Raw genomic sequence first — 23,126 nt, forward strand, 5'->3', positions numbered from 1 at the left:
AAATCTATCTTCCCATTTTATTCTGTTCATGTAGAAGGCTACCCTTTATGTATGTCTGTGCAGCGAGTGTTTACAGTGCCCTAGAGGCCAAAAGAGGCACTGAACACCCTGGAGATGGGGTTAGAGTGTTGTCAGCTGCCATGTGGCTGCTTGGAATTTAACTTGGCTCCTCTGGAAGAGCAGTCAATGGTGCTCTCAACTCAGAATCTCTACAGTCCTGCCTGCAATTCTTCATGGGAATTTCATTGAAAACTGTGACTTGAATTGTTGATTTGAGCATCTTATAGCACCTAGGATTTCTTTCCACTCCCATTGCAAACAAAAACACAATGAAGCTTTAAAATGTTATGGAGTTATATTTGTGTGAAGTTTTGTTGTCCAGTCTTGTTTGTGATGTTTGGGTGGGAACCTTGGACCTTCTCCCACTGAGGGAGACACCTCCAGCTATTGTTCTGTTTTTGTTTTTTGTAATTTCTTTTATTGATATTTTCTTCATTAACATTTCAAATGCTATCTGGAAAGTCCCCTATACCCTCCCCCGCCCTGCTCCCCTACCCACTCACTCCCACTTCTATGCCCTGGTGTTTCTCTGTACTGGGGCATATAAAGTTTGCAAGACCAAGGGGACTCTCTTCCCAGTGATGGCCGACTAGAGATACATATGCAGCTAGAGACAGGAGCTCTGGGGGTACTGGTTAGTTCATATTGTTGTTCCATGTTCTGGTTTTTTTGTGTGTTACTTTAAAAGGTCAGAACCTGACCCCTTAGGTTGGCAGAACTTTCTTTTGGAAAAGAACAATTTCAGTTCTTTGTTTTGTCTTGTTTTGTTTGTCCAGAGCAAGTACAGTACCTGCTGGTTATTAATTGTTATAAACTAATTGTTGGCTGCTCAGAGTTGAAAAATATGTCTGAATGCCAAGGAGGTATTTTCCTGTATTTCTAAGACATATAGGTAAATGAAAGTTAACTAGCTTTCTGTAAACTTGATTGTTGTGTCCACATCTGCTTTCCTCTGTGGTGCCAGGTGTCTGTTTCTCTAGGCTTGGGCCATCCTTCGCTTTTAGGGCAAAAGGAGGAGGTTGGCCCTAACTTACAGTCAGTACATAACTGCTGGAAAACGGCCTTTTTTTTCTCGTGCTCTGTTTGTAGATTTTAACATCTAGAATTCTGTTGGAGTGACCGTATATAGACTTTTCTATCTTATAAACTCCCATATTCTACATTCAAACATGATATTGTATTTTTCCTTCTAATAACTAGGAATTGAGTTTGTCTGCTCTGTGTATTGGGTGGCCATTATGTATAGAAGTAGGCCAGAAGTTGACAAGAGTCTTTTGTTTAATGTCATAGATTCAAACAGTTTTTCTTTTAGCTGCTGGGCTAACAGAATGCTTCCTCTCTGGGGAAGGTAAGCTTTGTGAGATGCCTTGGGGGTGTTTGTTGTTGGCCTCCTAGATACGGATCATTTATGGTCTATAAACACTGCTGGTCTCCCGTTCCCTCCCATGCTGGGGCGTTTACTTCTTGGATGCTTCCTGCTGTAGTTCTGACATTCTAATGAGGATCCTTTCCCCCGTTGGTTTCACAGAGTTGAAAGTTCTTGTGAGTGGTGTAATCTGAGTGGCGAGGCCCACGTGGTCTTTCTTCTGTCTTTTGTAGGCGTTCAGGAGAAGATGGGCATAATGAACAAAGGCGTCATTTACGCACTGTGGGATTACGAGCCGCAGCATGACGATGAGCTGCTCATGAAAGAAGGAGATTGCATGACCGTCATCCGCAGGGAAGATGAAGAGGAGATCGAGTGGTGGTGGGCGCGCCTTAACGATAAGGAAGGATATGTTCCACGCAACTTGCTAGGAGTAAGTCACTGCAGTGCTGACGTGGTTCATGGATGAGCTGCTGTGTAGTCAGTGCAGGTTGCTGCCTTTGTTATAAGACGGGGTACAGGGCTCAGCACTATAGAGCACTTGCTGCTCTTGCAGAAGACTCAGGGTCAGTTCCCGGCGTCTCCATGGCTGTTCTCAATTGTCTAGAAACTCCAATTTTAGGGGACCTAATGCCTGCTCACTGCACATACATGGCATACATACATACATATATACATACATGCTGACAAAGCACTCATACACATAAAATCTTTTTTAAAACACGAGGCTTAAATTTATGATGCCCTTAATTTAGACTCACGGGTACATCTACAGTGCACTTGATTATACTTTGAATGTATTGATAGTTTAAGCTCAGGATAATATATTCCAAATTTGTGCCCTAGGCTCTTTTATAGGTTTAACCCAGGTGCCATATAGGTCATGCCCATGTTCCCAGCACTTGGGAGATGGAAGTAGGAAGATCAAAAACAAGGTCCTCCATGGGCTTGGATATTCCTGTATGCAGCCTGCACACAACAAAGACTCGCTGAGTGAGTGAGAGAATTAGAGAGATAGTGCAGGCGGATTGAGATCAGGTTTGGAGTGCTTGTGAGGAACATGAAACATGCTAAAGGGCAGGAGAGACGGTGATGGACACATGGGTCATGGAGGTCACAGGCCCTGGCTTCCACATTGCCAGCATTCATTCAGAACATTTCTGGTCTGTGTAAGCAGGTGTTGGTGCAGACTGAAGAAGCCTGCCTCTGAGTTTGGTGTGCAGACAGTGCATATAAGACATTGGTAGGTTTTTTTTATCAAGCATCAGATAGACAAGGTCTGTCCTATAGCTTTAGATAGAAGCCTGCGGGAGATGTCTCCAGCATCACACCAGGAATAGGGTTCTCTCTGCTAAGGTTCTTCTGCTTGAGTGTTTCAAGGAGCCTTGGCACTGGGACCTGGCATTCTGGATTGTGACAGTGACCCCCTTCCTATGGTTTTCTGTCACATGTCCATTAAAAGGCATTTGCTGCACCTTAACTGCTGTTTTCTGAGAGCAGCATTTATTGTAAAATAACTGCTGAGCCATCTCTCCAGCCTCCTAATGCTCTGATCTCTCAGGAGCTGCTCAGATGAGTTCCTCTTCTCCCCTCCCCCATGTCTGTGAGTGGGGATGAGACAGGGCTTGGCTATGTAGCCGAGGCTAGCCTCAGACTGAACCCTCCTGCCTTCGAAGTGCTAGGTTTACAGGTATGTCTCACCGACCTACCTCATTTGTTGGGAATTATTAACTAATTGGACATATTTGTGGTATGAAGCATGGCTTTTTAATCATTTTTAAAACATTGAGAGGGAGGGAGGGGGGAGGGGGAGAGAGAGAGAGTGTTTTCATGTGCCACAATAATTGTGTGAAGTCAGAAGACATTTTTGGGAGTTGAGATTGAGATCCACTGAAGACGCCTGGCAGCCAGTGTTAGCTGCTGAACATCCCGCCTGCTCCTTCCTTCTCACCCCTAACCCAAGTTTAGAAAAATGGTTGATTTATAAAATGGCTCAGTCAAGCTAGTTAACCTGTGTAACCTGATAAAGCTGACTTTTAATTTTGTGATGAAAATAAAATCTGTTAACGAGTTTCCAATTAGTATGTATGGTTTTAACTATTAATTCCTATGTTGTACAACAGACTTCTATTAAGTTGAATTTTCTAGTGAAGAGAATGGTTAAGGAGATGGGAGGATTATTTTGAAGGGGGAGCAGTCAGTCAGAGACAGGGTTGGGCTCTCAAAAGGTTTTGAAATTAACAGACGGGGATAAAGGTTGTAATTTTAGTCCTAAACTTAGAACTCCTAGTTCCCCGGCGCTCTCTTCTATAAACATGTGCTGAATGTGTCATGTTTTAGTATCTTCTGAGTATTAAAAAATAAAGGAAATTTCACAATGTGGAATATTTAGACAGGCTCAGCCTTGAATCTGCAAAGGGCTTTGGCAAATGTCTTTTCTCAGCTGAAACTGACTCTTAAATAAACACACCACCTCTTTTGTTTTCTTGTCCCTAGGAGACAGAAGGGGAGGGTTTGTTTAGCTTGATGGTGAAATTCTAGTTTGACTTGCTCTGGGCCTCCAGACAGGGCCCTGCAGCCCTCACATAGCCTCTCCTCACTCTTGTTAGGGAAAGCACAGGCCAGCAGAATCCCAAAGCATTTCATGTCTTCCTAAGTCCACTGATTCAGGCATCTGTCCTGATAGGCTCAGGTTCCACCCACAGTGTCATGTCCTGTAAATAAGGTTGAAAAAGCGTGGTTTACATATGTGGTTCCAGTACTTAGGAGTGTGAAGCAAGAGGATTGTAAGGCTAACCTGGGCTACCTTGAAAGACCCTGCCTTTAAAAAAAAAAAGGCTTTTGCCCCATCATGATGGGTTTCTGGCGCACACAGCAGTTTACAAGTAATCTTCAGCGTTTGGCTTCCCTGGGCTGCAGTGTGGTGGAGCAAACTGCAAGTTGAGTTCATGCCTGGAGTCTCTGTCTGTGTCACAGCTCTATGGTGCTGTTCCAGCTGCTGGGCCCTTGACTGTGATCAGTGTAGACTCACTTCCTGCTTCCACAGCTCAGTGCCTTCCTGAGTTGGTTTCCTGTGTCACCTTCCTTGCCCCCCTCCCTTCCTGTACTTATTGAAATATTGTAAAACTTCCATACATATGCCACATGTAAATCTTTTTTTTAAATTCTCTTGCAGCTATACCCAAGAATTAAACCAAGACAAAGGAGCTTGGCCTGAAACTTGAGTTAATGAAGAATTAATGAGCTAGAAGAAATACTATGATTATCCAGGAAAAAAAAATTCAGAAGACTTACTTTAATGACAGTGTAGCTCAGAAGCAATGAAGAATGTGCCATGGAAGAAAATGAAGGACCGAAGGACTCAGCGTGAGCAGATGCATTGAGCTGCTGAGTCCGCACCACCCTGGCTGGGCAGAATGCTCATGGCGGCGCAGGATAGGAGGCAGCCATCTGGCTTTGTCAAGAAATGGGACCATTTGCAGGACTGTGGGAAAATCAGTTTCTTGTTCTGTGTAGGGTGATTTTGGCACTGTTCCCATTCCGCTGACCTGCCAGAAAGGACCTGTGCCATTTGGCACCATCTCCAACTGCCCCTGAGCACCAGCAGGCTTTGGGATACCCGGTGGGTGCTGTACACTTGTGTGTTATCAGTGAAGAACTGTTAGCTGCTTTTCAGTGAGCAGTAACTATTGTATGAGTTCTTGTAGCATTTAAGAATTATGCGTATATTTGAAATACTGAAACTAAACTACACTACCTAATCTAAAGTAGATTTAGAATCTTGTTTTTAGATTGAATTTGAATCTATATTTATTGTCTTTTTGTATCTTGGAAATTAGAGATTTGTTATAGATTTACCTGTATTTGTCAAGATCATAGTTGGTTTTAAAAATGATTGTAATAAAATTAAACTTTATGACTCCAAGCTATTTCCTGGTTTTCCTTTTAATGTTATAAACAGCTTTGGTTATAGGGCATAAGCCATTGGGCTTATCTACTGCACAGCTGAGAAATAGTGAACTGCTTGATCCAACAGTCGGGAACTGCGTGAAAACTTCCTGACAGTCGTGTGATTGAGAAGTGGTTCTTAATTACAAATATGCATCTCTGCAGTTTACAAGTCTGCATGGCTAGAGTACTATACTTTTAAGAGATTGAGGGTGAGGGTGTGTGCGCATATGTACCTGTTTCCTCATGGAGGCTGGAAGTGAATGTGGGATCCCTTGGAGCTGGGGTTAAAATGGTTTGTGAACGACCTGATGTCTGTGAAGGGATCTGAACTCTGGTCTTCTGATAGAGCAGTTGGCGCTCTTAACCACTGAGCCATCTCTCCAGCACCTAACTTAGTAATTTTTAAAAAGATCATAGAGACCATAGTGAAGGAAAGCTTACTTGGACCTACAACTTCTGCTGGGCTATTTTAATGTCCTCACTCTTTACACATTATTCATAAAGTTATAAAAATTTACTTGTTTACTTATTTATTTTTATTACCAACCAAGTAATGAGTTGTATCAGAACCCATTTTGCTTAGTGAAACCATAATAGAAGGTGTAGGTGCAAAACCACTGGCTACTTTTTCTAGACTTTGTTTGTTTGTTTGTTTTTTGAGACAGGGTTTCTCTGTATAGCCCTGGCTCTCCTGTTTCTAGACGTTTTTAAGAGTAGCTGAATTCTAACAAGGAAAGTGGATGAAAGACAGAATATAACCTTCCAGATAATGAAGAAAGAATGACAACATGGATTAAATATGGAGCCTGCACAGCAGGAAGAATTCTAGACCCAGGTGCCTTTCCCAGTTAGTGAGTCTAACACAGATCTGGGGACTTTAGCAATCAGCTTAGATTATCCAGGTGGCCCCAGTGTAATCACATGAGCCCTTGGAAAGCAGGAGAGGCAGGAGCCTGACACCTAAGGGGTGGTCAGCCAGATGTGGCGTGTTTTTGAAGATGAAAGGGGTCATGAGCCAGAAAGTGTGAAAATGAAGGAAAATCTCTGGACTGTCAGGAGACAGGGCCTCAGGCTTGTAGCCATGTGGACCTGAGTACACCCTACCAGGGGAGCTGATCTGTCTGGAGATGACTCCTCATGTGTGTGGGGTGCCCTAATGAAAATTTTGTTGGACCCCCACCTGTATACTGTGAAATAATGGATATGTTTTTTGTTTGTTTGTTTTGTTTTTTTCGAGACAGGGTTTCTCTGTGTAGCTCTGGCTGTCCTGGAACTCACTTTGTAGACCAGGCTGGCCTCGAACTACGAAATCCGCCTGCCTCTGCCTCCCAAGGGCTGGGATTAAAGGCGTGCGCCACCACTGCCTGGCATGGATATGTTTTTAAGCCATTGGATTTGTATGAGCTGTTGCAGTAGGAGACAAATACGACGTGAGTTCTAGAACTAAACTGTTGCAGTCGTTACTTGTACGACCTTGCCGAGACAGTTGACCTCTGGGAGACTTGTTCTCTTAACACAGGCGGTGAGACCTAAGGGGTTGTGGAGACTGCCGAGGAGTTTTCGCAAGTCTATAGAAGCAGGAGATGTGGGAAGTAGGGAAGGAAGCCAAGCCGGCTGTTGGCTGGTTGCAAGTCCCTTACCCTTACCATTCCTTTGTATTCTCTTGGTAGGTTTTTATCTGTTTTATTATTAAAGTACCAAAGCTTCTTGGGACTAATACTTGAAAGTGTAGACAAAAGTTACTGACTCAAAGTAACACAGCTTTCAAGGAAATAAGAAACCGTTTGTCTTCAGTCCATTTGAATGACCAAGGCCCAGGATCTATGGAGCCAGGTCACTCTGGGTTCCTGTGTTCCCACAAGGAAGCAGTTCCACAAGGGTTATAGTTCACAAATCAAGGCAACTTAAGACATTGGTGGGTACATCAGAGAGGCAGTTGTGCAAGATGGGGATTCTCCTGTAGGTCTCAGATGCTATGTGATGACATTCTTAGACTCTAGGTTAATAGACTCAGAAACAGTTTTTATCTATTACCAGATGCTAGTCTGACACAGAGGTGGCTTTCAGGGGCCAAAAATTAGCCCCAAATTCAGTGATTAAGCCCTGGACCTGAAGCATTCTAACCGGCCTTAGATGCAGCTTCTGTCTAGGGCTAATTCTTTTTTTTTTTTTTTCCTTTTCTTTTTTTAAGGTTCCTAAGTAACAGCTTTTTATTCACGCCCCCAAGTTGTGTATAGCAACATTAATCCTCTGCAGTACAATTCTACAACTCCTTGTCCACCCACACTAGAGATGTATTTGGGATTCTCAGATGTTCAGACTTTACATGAAGATCTAATCACATAGACCTCATATATGCAAACCATCTTAAACAATGCCTATGAGACTTCAACAGGAATTACACAATGAAGGCATCGGTTCTCGCCAGATTTTACATAACAATTGACTCAACAGAAATAATCTCTGGTACTCAGTGTTTTCTAAGACCTCAGAATTGTGGGTTGTCAATCTGTCTTCAAATCATGATGAAAATAAGCCACAAGTGGTTGTTACAACAGAACTCAGTCTAATACTTTCTCTCCTTTTAATACTACGTAAGTACATATAATTTATTTCATTTGTAATTTCACTCCAAATTTTATATACAAAGCAGGAAGTCTTGTGTAGAGTAGGCAGTGGACACTGGAGAGACACTGTTGGGTATATTTTGTAGTCTCGTTTTTTAGATTTTTTTTTTTTTTTTTTTTTTTTTTTGCATAGCTGAGAGCCTGCTGGAAACAATTCTGTATTCTGTTGCTTGCTTGCTATTGTGTGTTAGGATTCAATGGCTATATCAAACTCATAGTTTATCCAGCAGTTTAACTGTTCTTCAGTTCTGTGTGTGCTGTGCTAGTCATTCTAACAGCAGGACTTATAGGTGCTTTTTGTTTTTACAAAAGGGAGAAGGAAGCCTTGTGCAGTGGGCCATGCTAAGGAGGAGAGTGTAAACTTTGCTCAGATACAGTAGGTGAAGCCTTGGCTGGAGGTGGTGTCATGTGACTGGAGTCACAGTTGACAAAAGCAAGGGACCGGAGGAAACTAGGGGAATGTGGACTCAGGTCAGAGGAAGAACTGAGTGGAATGAGAGGCAGCAGAGCCTGGCGGGGGTGGGTGGTGGGGGCCTGGGGGCTGGAGGTGTACCTAGGAGCACATGAGAGATAACTTGGGTCGTAGCCATGTGAGAAGACTGATAGGCTGTTAATTAGCTAGACCGTACCAGGTGGAGAAGCGATTTGGGGAACAAAGAAGTGAATCTAGGACAGTTTAGAATCCCTGGTGCTGGGGAAGGACGGGTCAGGGTGGGGCAGGTGTGTGATTGTGACGCTGTTGGGGAGAAGCTTTGAGAAGAAAAACTGAAGAGATGAATGTGTCCGGTCCACAGAAGAGCTAAGGCAGGTGTGGGCTAGCAATTCAGGGCAGAGGTTTACAGGAGTGGTGGTGAGATGCAGGCCAGAACAGTTCCCATGGCATCAAAAAGGTTGGGAGTCTATCTCCTCCCTGTAAAATGAGCACCGACCGGTTTTTGGTTTTAGGCTTACTTATTTTTATTTGGTGTGCATTGTTGTTTTGCCTGCTTATATGCTTATGCACCACATGCATGCAGTGCCCATGGAGGTCAGAAGAGGGCATCGGATCCACTGGAACTGGAGTCACAGCAAGTTGTGAGCTGCCATGGGGTGCAGGGAACTGAACCCTGTCCTCATTGCAACAAAGAGCAGAGTTGGCATCAGGGAGAGCAACGGATGGGCTGGCTACATGCTGCCAGCTAGTGATGTCAAGAGTAGCCTCTGCCACTTGGGAGGGGCCAGCTCACACCTCACCCAAGACCACCCTCCTCTCAGCTTCTTACAGCAGGACCCCTGCCCTCACTCCCACCCGGGTCTAGAACTGCTGCCCTTATTGGAATCACCACCCTCTCCCTGCTAGGTCTCCTAACCTCAGACTTCAAACATTCTATCACCTTCCTCCATCCAATCCCATCTTCAGTCCTTCACCAACACTACTCTGGTCACCCATAGTCCCAAAACAATCCATTCCCCCCTATCCTGAAACCCCTCAGTGTTGAACAGAGGAAGCTCAATCCAGTGACCTGAGTTAGTTCCATACACACTTGCCCAACTTCTTAGCCTTCCCAGCCCACCTTGGAGAAACCCATCTACTACTTGACATGGTGCTATAATTCCCCAACTGTGGAGGTGGAGGCAGGAGGATCAGGAGTTCAAGGCCAATGTTAGCTACATAGGTCCAGATCTGTCTGGACTATATGCAGTCCTGTTATATATTCCCTGCCCCTAGGAGGTGAGGATCTACCCACGAAACTGTCCATGAAATAGTGGGTAGCACTTTCCCATCATGCTGCCTTCTTTCTTCCCTTCCCGTTTTGTGATTCTTCAAGGATCACCAGCGACAGGCCTAGCCCTAGACTAGTGATTTACTATGTGGGTTTCTCAGCTCCCACACTGGCCCCCCATCCCCACAGAAGCAGGCCTAAGCTCTGGAGCCAACAATGATATAGGGGGCTTTCCCAAAACCGACCTAAACCAGACCAAGCAGGTGAAATTAGGATTGTCCTTTCTGCCAGAGTGACCAGCACTTCTGAACTAGACTTTTAAAAATGTTGTACAGTTCCGTAGTTTAATTATAGGCAAGATGCCTTCTCAGTGTCTGAACTTTCAGAGCAGCAGACCTCATGTCAGTAGAACCCAGCTGTTACCTGTGTGCTCCTAAGCCCTCCCATGGGGGCCACGCTCTATGAAGAAAAACAAGGCATGGTGCGACTGCGTTGTAACTCTTTATTAACAGTACGTTTGGAAGTAGATAAGGCAATATGTCTGTATGGTTGCTAGCATTTTCCCAGGATGAAGAAGCCAGCTTGGTTGTTTTCAGAAGATCTTCTGAGCCCTGTCCTCCCCAGCCGTAGGCACAGTCCCTGGCGTTTATCACGATCTTCTTGCAGATGGCACACCTGGCTCAGTTGGTCAGAATGATCTCATTACTTACTACTTGTCAGACCTAAGCGTCTAAGGCCAAATATGGTCAAGGACTTGAGTTTAAGAATGCTAAAGGTGTATAAAAACCATCTTCTGTTAGAACCAAATGATGGAAGCAAGCATGCCCTTTTTTTAAAATTGGCATTTATTTTCTGAGATCGGGTCTTGCTAGGCAGCCCAGGTTGGCCTTGTGTCAGACACTCCTGGCTCCATCTTTAGATGCCTCCATCAGACTGGTTTCTTTAGATGCCTCCATCAGACTACTTCGTCATTGTATTTCTCAGTTCGCTCAGGGCAAGCGGCAGTCTCTGGGCTGCTGTGGCAGGTGCCACCACTGCATTTAAAAGTTAAAATTTCTTCATATAGTCCCATCAAGGCCTTGTGGCCTCTGAGATTGGCTTACTATTTGCCCAGTTATTTAAAGTTCTCTGCATTCCTTCCTGATTTAATATTGCTATGGCCAGGACAATGTGTAGAAGTAAAAAGGATATACTATTTACAGGCGTAAAGCTTCCTCTGACCTTACCAGGGGTTATGCAATTCATTTGCATTTGGCTTAATAATATGCAAATCTGTTACTCTGATATGTGGAAAGTTCATCTATCCCAGACGGTTATATTCTTCAGTTATAATCATCCAATGAAGTCAATGTTCCCGTAAGTTCAAGGTCCAGATACAAAGTGTTTAAGTGTAGGCATTGACTGTTTTCTTCCACGAGACTTCTCCAGGCATGTAACTTTAGAGTACGGAAAAACTCAGCCACTGTGAAAAGATGAAAAAGAAAAAAAACAGTCATTCAGGGAGCGTTGTTAAAATGAAAGACCTTATGGGTGGCTTTGAGTTATTCTGGAGATGGCGGAACCCACCTTCTGGAGTCTCGTCTTAGGAGTTTGATAATTTGTGTGATTTGAACTGGTGGTTGTTGTAGTATTGAATACGTGAATGTAGTATTGAATACGACATTCAAATAACATGTGAACCAGCTCCTCACACTTCTGCCTCAACACACCACATCAGAGGTTTGGGGGCAGGTGTGGTGACGCATACCTTGAGTTATAGGGAGGCAGAGGCAGGCAGATTGCTGTGAATTTGAGGCTAGCCTGGTTTACATAGAGAATTCTGGGACAGCCAGGGCTACATAATGAGAACCTCTCTCTCTCTCTCTCTCTCTCTCTCTCTCTCTCTCTCTCTCTCTCTCTCTCACACACACACACACACACACACACANACACACACACACACACACACACACACAAGTAGGTTTGTGATGTGAACATCCAAACCCCTCTGATTTCAGCCTTGGTTCTACTGTCAGTTCTATAGTGGAATGATAGGAACTCTATCAGACTCTAAATTGATGTGGAATACACCAACTCATCAGGACTTGGGAAAGGACAGCTGGGGCTATATAACCCACAACTGAGGTTGAAATCATGGAAGTCACAGCATAACTAAGGGGCAACTTTGTAGTCATGGCTCCTCCTTGGCAATGTCTCCTAAGGGAACTTTGGGAACCTGTGAAAGGTAAGTGAAATGGAGGGTACACATTCCTTAGGAGATGGGAAAGGGCTGGTCGGCATAGACAAGCCAGTATGTGTGAGCAGAGAGTGGGGTGGGGTTGCCAGAGTTGGCTGTCCTGCAGAAATGGGAAATAGGCTAGTTTCTAGAACCTAGCATGGCGTGTTTCATGTTCCAGTTGTATTGATTCCCTTTAAACAGCAGGCTTAGGCTAAGGGTGAGTTCCAGGTGATAAAACAATATAGCTTTAAGCAGCTGGTCATTTGTAACTGGTTAAAAGGTTTCCACTTTAAACACATGGCAGAGCAGTGAACAGCTGTTTGAGCATCAGAGTTCAAAATTCAAGGGAAAAAAAAAAGTTAACTGTGTCTTGCCATTCTGCTGTCCTGTGTGACACGGAGAAGTGGTGTTCGCACCCAGTACAGCATCCTTCTGTGGACTATGCCCCACCAAGCTCTGGGACCAACTGCACTCATGTGGTCTTGGATTCTTTGCTGATTTTAATATTTTCTGCAGTGCTGGGACTTGAACCTGGGCCTTATAAGTGCTCAGCAGGCTCTCTACTACTCAGTTGCTTCTGTGAGTGTGAGCCTTCTGTTAGCAGGATTACAAGGGGATGTGCTACGCTTTGGTTTCGGTGAAGTTGCCTACCACATTGATCTCAGAGATGTGTTGTTGAGATCCAGACACTAAGCCTATCATGGCAAATATGTGTGATTGTTGTTAGTTTCCTTTTAAAGAGAAGAGAGTGGAGAGAAGTATTTGTCCTAGAAAATGCTTTAAGTAGATATGTTCTATGAATGGCAGGCAGGTCATCCTAGAAGTGGGCCTTGATTCTACCCTAAGGGTTTCATTCTACAAGCCCATTCTTTCAGATGCTGACCAGTTCTCTCCTCAGCCATTTGGTATACCCAGCCACCTTAGTCTAACCCAGTGCTTATGATCCAGTCAAAGCTCATGGGACAAGAGGACCAGGTGTGTTGGAGAATAAGCAAGTCGTTCAGAAATAGCAACTCAAAGTGCATCATGGGACTTCCCAACCATTTACAGGCCTATCCCCAACAGACCAGAAAAAAAAAATCCAGAAGCAAAATTTCAAAAGAACGTCATCCTAGGAGTAGCCTGTTCAGGTCACCCTAGGAACAAACTGTTCGGGTCAGTTACCCCAGGAACAACTTGTTGAGGTAGCCCCCAAAGTAGCCTGTTCTGACCCATCTTGCAGCAGCCTTCCCAGGAGTCAGGGTCGGTGTGAGCTGTCGACTTACCGAGGCAAGGTTGAGCTGTATCGTTCCAGTGTTCTCAGGGTCCAGCTGCTTGAATATCTCTGCGGAGAGAGGTCAGGGTGTGAGAATGAGGGAGCAGAGCTGCAGGCTGCAGCAGCGTCTGGTGCGGCAGCTGATTTCTGTTGGATGCTACTCTTCCCTGCTTCCCCAGTTTAACGACAGGGAAATTTATTCTCAATTCACAGACACATCCAGTGACTGCACCCCGGCCCCCCAACCACCCGTGAAGGACGAGATAGGCCAGTGGTTCTCAAGCATCCTTGCTCTCCCACCCTTTCATACAGCTCCTCATGGTGTGGTGACCCTGGCCATAAAATTATTTTCATTGTTACTTCGCAATGGGAAGTTCGCTACTGTTATGAATGGTAATGTGTTTTCCTACGGTCTTAGGCGAGACTTGTGAAAGGGTCATCACACCCCAAAGAGGTTGGGACCCACAGTTCAGAACCACCGAGAGAGGCCTTAGCCACGTACTGAATAGCGTTTCCAGACGGACCAAACATCGCACAAAATTGTCAAAGTCGATGATTAGCTCGTCGTCTGCAAACCGGGCAACGATGACTTGGTGGAGTTGACAGGGCAGCTTGAAACCTGGAGGGGACAAGGAACCATTTGTGAGTGTCAGGTCCACTGCTTGGCTCTGTCAGTGTCAGAACTACCATCTAGCTCTCCTCGCATGCTGTGGAACCAATCTCTCTCTCTCTCTCTCCTCTCTCTCCCCATCACTTTATTTTTATATTTTTAACATTTATATGTGTGTACCTGCTTTTCTTTAGAGATTTATTTATTTATTTTATATATGTGAGTACACTGTAGCTGTACAGATGGTTGTGAGCCTTCAGGTGGTTGTTGGGAATTGAGTTTTTACAACCTCTGCTTGCTCCTATCAACCCTGCTCACTCCGGTTGGCCCCACTCGCTCAGTCCCTGCTTGCTTTGGCCCAAAGATTTATTTATTATACATAAGTATGCTGTAGCTGACTTCAGACACATCAGAAGAGGGCGTCAGATCTCATTATGGGTGGTTGTGAGCCACCATGTGGTTGCTGGGATTTGAACTCGGGACCTTTGGAAGAGCACTCAGTGCTCTTACCCGCTGAGCCATCTTGCCAGCCAGTTCGGACAACTGTAAGCCATGAAGCACTTCCTGAGATTTGAACCAGGATCCTTGGGATCCACAGTGGTTGCTCTTGCCCACTGAACCAGCACACTTTTCTACATGTGCACCACCTGTATGCAGTACCTGCAGATGCCAGAAGAGGGTGCTGGATCCCTGAGAGCTGGAGTTGTGGTTGTGAGCTGCCCAGTGTGTGTTGGGAACCAGTCAGTAGCAATGGTCTTGCTACTCTGTATTGATAACTATGATGCCATTTTTTCTAACTTAGTTCTTGGAGATTAGTTTTAGGAAGGTTTAGCTTTAACAGAGAACTGATTGTGGCAAACTAATTAATCTTAAATCTTCCTTGTGAACTAAAAGGGAACTTCAACAGGCCCATGGCTGGCTGGGCATGTTGTCAGTATTTCCCAGCTTTCTTTGCTGTATGAGACACTGTGAGCAAGTTCTGGCCAATGGTGTGTGTGAGCAGAAGTCATGGGTGTGCCTTCAAAAGCAAGGAACCCTTTGTGTGTGGACTTACTGACAGCATGTGATGGTGGTGACCTGTTGTCCCAGATCCCTAAGCAATAGATAGGAGGAACCTGGAGTGCTAACAATAGGAGGCCCCATCCCAGCCTTGGCTGCTTGAAGGAAAGATGTACCCTATTTAAATCACTATTGTTTGGAGTCTCCTGTAGTCAGATTTGTCCTCAAAGCACAGAGGTCTCCTGTGTTGGTCTTTGCTAGGTTTACATCCTAGTTACTGATATCTGTTCTGCTGGGGCTTTCCTGAAGGCTGACACAGTCAGATTCTACCAAATCAGCTTTGCAGGGAAAAGTGTGAGGACTACACACACACACACACACACACACACACACACACACACATACAGCAGCAGCAGCAGAGTGTGAGGAGTATGAAGAAGGATACACATGTGCACATACACACAGACAAACACGCCAAGAAAGACACACACACTCGAAAGCTGGCTTCACCTGCTTGTTCTACCAGGCTGCTCCCGGGGATAGAACCCAGGGCCTTGTGCATGGGAGGTAAGAGCTCTACCTCTGAGCTACATCTCCAGACCCAGAAGCAAAGCTTTGTTATACAGTATAGAAGGGCTCAGCAGAAAACACAGGCGAGGAGGGGAGGGTCTAAAGTGTTACCTGCTTCTTCCAGTGCTTTCCGCATCTCATAGGAATTCATGGTTCCAGACCTGTCCACGTCGATTTCCCGGTAAATTTTCTGGAACACGCAAAATGCTCATTAGAACCGTGACCCAAAGCAAAACAGTATCAAGATGCCTGTGAGGTGTCTGCTGAGTGGGCTTGAAGGGCTTCCCCTCAGCCTTCTCTGGAAACTCTTGGCAGTGACCTCATTTCTGGTCACTTATCAGGCAAAGGAAAGGACAAGGCTATGTCACTTGCGAAGTCCTTGCATACAAGGACTTGTGCCCCTACCCTCCAGAACAGTTACATCTTAACATATATGCCAGGATGTTCCCCAACACTGATCTACCTGCCCCAGGGTACCCAGGCCCATACTTGGTATTTCTGAATCTTCGTCCAGAGGATGTAGAACTCCTTCAGGCCGAGCTTGCCACTCCCGTCTTCCTGCCCTCGGTTAAGGAAAGCTCCTGGAGTATGCACTCACTGGGTACAATGGCATCCAGTTGGCCTACGGGCTGGCTCTGTTGGTCTTCCCAACACAAGCACAGGGAGGTTTCACAGAGAAGCTGCCTTCTGCTTTTCATTCACACCCTTGAGTTTCCTCAAAAGGGAACAGCAGGAAGGGTGTGATAGAGCCCTGCTGTCTGCTGACTGAGGGGCTATGGGGCCCCCAGATCTCACTAGACAGTTTGTTAGGAGGTGAGAGACAGATCTGGGCCCTTGGGCAATATTTGGGTATTGTGAAGAGGCGTCTTGTGAAGGGAGCTATGTCATAGGTAAATGCCGTGCGGCCAGTAGACACGGTGTCATAGACATGGGGACTGTTCCAATACTGAGCATTAGAAATGGGGAGAGAGCATGGCTAGTCTGCTCCAGGGACAGATGGGCAACCCAGAGGGGATAGGCCAAAGAGAACAAATAACAGAGGAGGCAGACATCTTCATCTTCAGCTCTAGAAACGTTTTGTTTGTTTGAGACAGTTTTTCTATGTAGCCCAGGCTGCCTTCAAACTGGAAATCCTCCTGCTCCCCACCATATGCTGGAATTAACAGAAGTGCGCCGCCACACATGGTTTTAGAAGGAAATCTTGCCAAGGACACGGATTCATGTCAGACCCACTATGGTTTAGGGAAGCTCTGCTTAGGAAAAGGAAGAGAATGATGTCACCCAAGAAGACACCAGAGATGGCAAGTGTATGGCCCCGGTTTCTAGCCCCAGACCTGCCAGGCTGCCTGTCCGCACCTCAAGCCTCTGAGGGCAGGTGGGAGTGGACTCACTTTCCCCTCTCTGAGGAAGCAGGCTCTGTTCTCTGGAGCGTGTGAAAGGATACATCCAACATGTCCACCATGATCTTACAGGTCTCGATGCTGAAGCCGTCTGACTTGATGTCTTGGCCTAGAAGATAAAATAGATGTATGAGGAGAGCCTTCCAGACCAGCACTGTCTCCCAGAACTTTCTACAAAGATAAACATGTTCTTCCTCTGTGCTGACCACTACAGCAGCCAATTGGATTACTTTAGCCATGTTTGACTGGCTGTCAAACGGGGATGGTACAGAAAGTCTTAGACATGTTTGATTTCTTTGTATAACTGCCACGGACATATTAAACAGGGTTTAATATCAAAATAAGCAATAAAAGAATAAAAAAATATGACTGAGCAGCCGGGCGTGGTGGCGCACGCCTTTAATCCCAGCACTCGGGAGGCAGAGGCAGGCGGATTTCTGAGTTCGAGGCCAGCCTGGTCTACAAAGTGAGTTCCAGGATAGCCAGGGCTACACAGAGAAACCCTGTCTCGAAAAACCAAAAAAAAAAAAAAAAATATGACTGGACTTTTTGAGTTTTGTGATTGAGCTCAGGCAGGCTTCAAACTCAGCACTTCTTCTGATTCACTCCCAAGGGCTGGGATTATGGGCATGTGCCATCTATCACACCTGATTATAGCTGGGCCTTTAAATGCTGACAGGGTGGAAAACTGCTGCTGGTCACACACAGCCAGAGAGCACGTGTGTTCATTGTAGGTTCCGAGCAGAGAGAGGAAGGCAGCAGATCCACTGGTCCATCTGCAGACAGTTGTGTCTCTGTCTGAGATGACAGAGAGATCCGAGGACCCAGAACCTACTGCACCTTACTAGGTGAGCCCATTGGTGGTGGCAGGTGGCATGAGACTCTTGTCACACTCCCCACGGGCTTCATGAGGAGCAACTGTGTGTGTGTGTGCATGTGTGTGTGTGTGTGTGTGTGTGTGCATGTGTGTGTGTGTGTGTGTGTGTGTGCATGTGTGTGGGTGTGTAATGAGAATGACAGTAATGTATGTGTATGATGGATGTGTTTGCATGTGTATGAGTATGGATGGGTATGTACCATGGCTCATGGTACATACAAGTCAGGACAGCCTTGAGTGTCAGTACTAACCTGTCACTTTGGTTGAGGCAGAGTCTCTTTGTTGTTAGCCCCTGTGGATGCTAGACTGGGATGCCCATAAGATTCTGGGGACTCTTGTCTCCATCTCCCATCTCACCATAGGAACACTGGGTTACAGGTGCATGCTACTGTGCCTGGCTTTACGTGGGTTCTAGGGATTCAAACTCAGGCCCTCGTGCCAGCACAGCAAGCACATTACCCCCATACCATCTCTCCAGGCGACACGGAATAACCCTTTTGGTGATGTTTTTGTAGACTATTTGGGCCTACATCTCAACACTAAACTTGTTCCATTAGACAGCAACCCATTGTCCAGTATGGTCATGAGGCTGTGTGGGGACACTTAGGCAGAAGGCAGGAGTCACCAGGCAGGCAGGGGAGGGGCCTGAGCTCAACAGCACATGCTTTTCCTCAACTAGAAGCAGGCTGGACCAAGCATGGCCTGGCTCTTCCTGCATTCCAGCTGTGAGAGACAAAGAGACTCTGTCTTCTACATGCACTACAGCCAACATTCAAGGAGTCCTCTCACCATCCTTGTGCCAGGCAGCCACAAGGGTAAAGACTATTATTCTCTTGTCCTGGAAGAGGGAGAGTGCAGCTGAGCGCAGCCCTGGGGAAGCCCTGCATTGGCTTGCCTGGATGCTGGCTCCAGCCACCCTCACTCTGACTGCTGAGTGTTCTGTGAAGAATAGATGCTATCCTACAGCACGAACCACATGCTGCAACCCACTGTCTCCCATGTCTGTGAGGGACACACACCAAGGATGGATGACCCTACAGACCTTGGGCTATTCTTTGGCTTTAAAACAAGGATTTGCTTTTGTTCGGAGGGGTCAAGTAGGAGGCCATCTGGTGGTGTCAGATGGAACGGCGGTCCCTGGAGTCCATGGGGCATCCATTATGACAGGTAGAGCTGATGCTTGGGATGTCACGATGTGTGTGCCTGTTTCTAATCTGCATGACTTCAGGCATGGCATGCTAACTATCCACTATCATGTCGGGGCATCATGATTTGTAAGGATTGGAGGTGGGAGAAATATATTTCCCCTCTTCCCTAGGGATGAGCAACAGCAGGGGAGGTGAGCAGTAGTCTTTGGATCAATTCTTTTTTTAAATCTCTCTCTCTCTCTCTCTCTCTCTTTCTCTCTCTCTTAAAGATTTTACTTATTATTATATCTAAGTACACTGTAGCTGTCGTCAGACGCACCAGAGGACGTCAGGTCTCATTGTGAATGGTTGTGAGCCACCACGTGGTTGCTGGGATTTGAACTCAAGACCTTCAGAAGAGCAGTTAGTTCCCTTAACTGCTGAGTCATCTCTCCAGGCCTTTGGCTAACTTCTTATTTAAGAAACAGCTAGAAAAGCTGGCATGGCTGATCACACCTATAATCTCAATACTTATGAGCCCAAGGCAGGAGGACTGCTGTGAGATCAAGACCAGTCTGGGCTACACACCAAGTTCAAGGAGGTCATTCTAGGCTATAGAAGCCAAAAAGGCCATCAAGATGGGTCACCAGGTAAAAGGTGCTTGTCAGCAAGTCTGATGACCGAAGTTCAATGCCTAGAACCCATGCAGTAGAAATTAAAGAACGGCTCCTGCATATTGTCCTCTACGTGTGTACTGTGGAGTTCAAGTGCACACACACCTCTGTGCAGATACATGTGCACACAATCATATGTGCACACATATACATATGTGCACATACATGCGTGCACACATATATACATGTGAAAATTAATAGCCATACTTTTTAAAAGCAAAGAAAATTTTAAAGTAATAACCATAAGATTAAAAAGGAAAAAGAAAAAGAAAAAGCTGCGATATCCTTGGCTCTGCCTCTTTCTCAGGCCTCCACCTAGTCTTGTTCCCTGCTCTATGGACGCCTCCAGCCTGGGCTTGAGCATGTATTTCCAGAATCTAGACGCTATTTATTTGTCCCATTGGCTCAAGTGAGTTGAAGCTCATTTAATTCAAGGTGAGGAGTTGAGACTTTGCAATCAATCTCTCTTAGCCTGTGGGTAAGATGGCATATTGTCCGCCATTCTGGCCAATCAGTGACAGGCGACCTCTCCCCTAGGTAGGCAGAGAACTTAGAAACTCAGGACTGTGGTGTCCATCCTCTGGGCCTCTTAGCCTTTTCTTACCATCCAGTCATTATAAGAGCTTCCATTTACAGCGTGCAGGCAGATTTTATATGTTATCTCACGAAGTAATATTCACCACTGGGAAGAGGAAGTCATAGTATGTCTATTTTTCAGATGGGGGTGGGGGGAGTCTGACAGATGGTCAAACTTGGTTTAGATCACAGAGCTCCTACATGGAAGAACCTGGATTTGATCTGTGATCTCTAGACCCAGGAACCTCTGCTCTAGGGCATGACCTCACCCAGAGTCTGCTCTGTCCTATATCTCCCCAGTGCTGACAGTGCAAAAGTCACCGGTGTAGGAGCAGAGGGTGATGGTTTAGCCACAGCTGCTGACTTGTGCCTGAAGGGGGGAATCCCATGTCCCCTCACATCCAAAGAGGGAAGAGTATGATGATGGATTTGCAAAGGGGACACTTACGTTTGGCTAGAACTCTTCTTAAGATGGTCTGCAGCTCAAAGGCAGAGATCTCTGCATCCTGTGGACATATGACCACAACATCATTATGGGCTCTCTGTGGTTAGCATCTTAGCCATGCAATCTTGAATGTACTGTTAACAACCTAAGTGATGTTGGTGCTATTGTCCCCAGCCTACACTAAGTACTGCCCTGGCTTGTGTTTAGCAATACTATCATAATGGAGGGCACATACTGGGTCTAGTCAGTCACTCTTTCTCTGTGGCAGCCTAGTGCTCTCTAACCATCCCTCCTACCTGGCAGGCCTTCTCTACCCTCTACAACTCAGACTTTGGGCTTCCTGAAACTGCTTAAGACCAGCCATTTCCTGGGTCACCTTGCCTGGCCTCTGTGGGAAAGGATGCACCTAGTCCTGCCGTGACTGAGGGACGGGGTCATTCTTCTCAGAGAAGGGGAGGGGAGAATGGGGGAGGACCTGTGTGAGGGGCACTGGGAGAGAGGAGGGCTGATAAGTGAGTAAATAAATAAATTAAAGAAAAAAAAATCAGCTATTTCCAAGATGGCTCATCTCTCTGGGGTCACTTGCCAGAGTCCCTCAGACATGGTCCAACTAACTCTGTTCACTTAGATGTGTTTGTATAATGTATGCAACATGGATAAGGCCCAGGGTGTGTGTGTGGAGGGATGTGTGTGGTTCAGTCAGTGGGGATGGTAAGTTTCTCTGAGGCCCCTTCCCTTGAGAACCTGAGGGGAGGGAGACAGGTGGTGCCTCAGCATGAACAGCATCTGACTTGGCACTGTGATGAGCCTGCTTCATGGTTACACTGGAGAGAGCTACACAGTGGAGAACAACCCTTTGCTTCTGGAGTTGCTGGGAAGAAAGGGCGGACTGTTTCTATAGTGGGACTGTAGAGCTAGGGAACTAGTTCAAGAAAAAGGCAAGTAATTCTTTGGTGTAAACTGCTTACATTCCAGAGGAATGGGACCCTTTGATCTCAGGTATGTGTATGGAGGTCAAGACTGGGAGTCAAGTTCCATGTCTCCGTTGGCATGGGACAGAGAGGACACACACAAAAAAACCTCAACATGAGAATCTTATGAAGAGGGCTGCCCCAGAAGTCAGCAGCAGAGGGCTTGAGAGGATGTGAACAAGGGGTGCTGAGCTGAGAGTCTGAGTGACAGGGACAATTCTTCAGCTCTTGCTTGGTTTGCTTTCTTCCCCCTTAGATGGAAGTCTCCTCCAGGAAGTCACTTCTTTATGTCAGCCGGACCTCGGTGACACCTACCTCTCCAGCCAGCTGAACAAAGAGCCTTCGGAATCCATCGTCAATGTCCTCCTCATTGGCGTCAATCTAGAAGTCGAGCGACAGAAACAGGAAATTGTTAAAGGGGAGATTGACAGCAAGGGCCCTTCCCCCTCCCATGGTGCCCCCCCCCCATTTCCAGTCTTCCTGTCCCTTAGGCCAGAATTCTTAGGATACTGGCCTTACAATGAATGGCAATATGAAGAATTAATTATTTTGCTTTGTATTGAGACAAGCTGGCCCCAAACTCCTTATGTAGTTAAGAATGGCCTGAATTCTTCATTCTTCCCCCTAGTGCTGGGATTACAGGTATGTGTCACCACACCTGTCTTTTAAGATATTTTTTTTTCCTTTTCAAGACAGGATCTCAAGTAGCCTAGGGTGTCCTTGAACTCACTGTAGAGCCAAGGATGCTTTGAACTCTTCATCCTCCTGCCTGTACCTCTCCCGTGCTGAGGTCACAGGTGTGCACCACCATGCCCAGCTAAGTAAGGTGTTTGGTTTTGTTTTAGCTAAAGCCCATGAAAGGAAGTGGAAACCACACCGCAGGCAGGTTACCCTTTAACTTCTTGTGATCCCAAGTATCTTTAATATTTAACTAAAATGACCTTGTATGGTCCATCCAACAGGAGCCCAGTGGAATGCCGTGGAATAGTTTAGTCAATTACAAACCGTTTGGTGTCTCACTGGGTACATATGACAAACACCAGACTTCAGCAACTATGATCCAATCAGAGTCAGCTCAGGGCCTCAGCGAGAGGAAGCAAGACCCCTTCCTTTCTCTAGCCTGCAGTCCTTTTGCTAAGACTGGGCCTTGGGTGAACGTCCTGTATTATATTCCCTAAAAGCCCTTTGGGATTTACCACTGAACCATTCTTGGAAATCTCAGAAACGTGAGGAATCTCATCATCCTTTGAGTCCATTTTATAAATGATAAAAGTGAGGTTGAGCGAGGGAGTGACCAGCACCCAGCCTTTTGAGTGCAGCATTGGTGATCTGTCCTTCCCCACCCCTCAGGCTTTAATGAGCAAGAGATTGGCTGTAGCCTGGCTTTCAAAGTGTCTTCACACAGCCCAGCCACCCCCACTCCACCCCCACCCCCACCCCCGCAGTGTTTTTCTCTGTCACATACTGTGTGCCCATCAAATGCACAGAGTTAGAGAGCTAGGAAGAAATACCTCTTCAATGTTGGCCTCGATTTCGTCATCAACAGCTCTGGAAACAGAGGGATATTTTGTTACTAGGGGGCTGGAGAGTGTGAACCAGAAGTTCTGCAGAAGTTGAGATGGAACAGCAGTGTTTACATCCAGCATGCTGTGGCACAGGGAGTTTCTGTGATAACACAGCCCCTTGGCAACAGTAGC

At 46.0% G+C, this 23,126-nt stretch overlaps 2 protein-coding genes across 2 annotated transcripts in view; one reads left to right on the plus strand and one right to left on the minus strand.

Annotated features, from left to right (window-relative positions):
- Tp53bp2 (tumor protein p53 binding protein 2) overlaps window positions 1-5,355 on the plus strand; it is a 53,935-nt gene extending 48,580 nt beyond the window's left edge. Inside the window, exons 17-18 of the mRNA XM_021163384.1 lie at window positions 1,660-1,859; window positions 4,602-5,355. Of these exons, the coding sequence (XP_021019043.1) occupies window positions 1,660-1,859; window positions 4,602-4,643 (242 nt within the window). The 3' untranslated portion in view covers window positions 4,644-5,355. The remainder of the gene's footprint in view (window positions 1-1,659; window positions 1,860-4,601) is intronic.
- Window positions 5,356-10,189: 4,834 nt separating this feature from the next.
- Window positions 10,190-23,126, minus strand: part of Capn2 (calpain 2) — a 51,364-nt gene continuing 38,427 nt past the window's right edge. The window contains exons 12-20 of the mRNA XM_029475802.1: window positions 22,941-22,977; window positions 21,745-21,810; window positions 20,462-20,519; window positions 16,804-16,868; window positions 15,849-15,917; window positions 15,471-15,549; window positions 13,683-13,799; window positions 13,191-13,249; window positions 10,190-11,169 (exon numbers count right to left, since the gene is read on the minus strand). Of these exons, the coding sequence (XP_029331662.1) occupies window positions 11,146-11,169; window positions 13,191-13,249; window positions 13,683-13,799; window positions 15,471-15,549; window positions 15,849-15,917; window positions 16,804-16,868; window positions 20,462-20,519; window positions 21,745-21,810; window positions 22,941-22,977 (574 nt within the window). The 3' untranslated portion in view covers window positions 10,190-11,145. The remainder of the gene's footprint in view (window positions 11,170-13,190; window positions 13,250-13,682; window positions 13,800-15,470; window positions 15,550-15,848; window positions 15,918-16,803; window positions 16,869-20,461; window positions 20,520-21,744; window positions 21,811-22,940; window positions 22,978-23,126) is intronic.

This window comes from Mus caroli, chromosome 1 (assembly GCF_900094665.2).
Source record: "Mus caroli chromosome 1, CAROLI_EIJ_v1.1, whole genome shotgun sequence".
In the NCBI taxonomy this organism is placed as follows: Eukaryota; Metazoa; Chordata; class Mammalia; order Rodentia; family Muridae; genus Mus; species Mus caroli.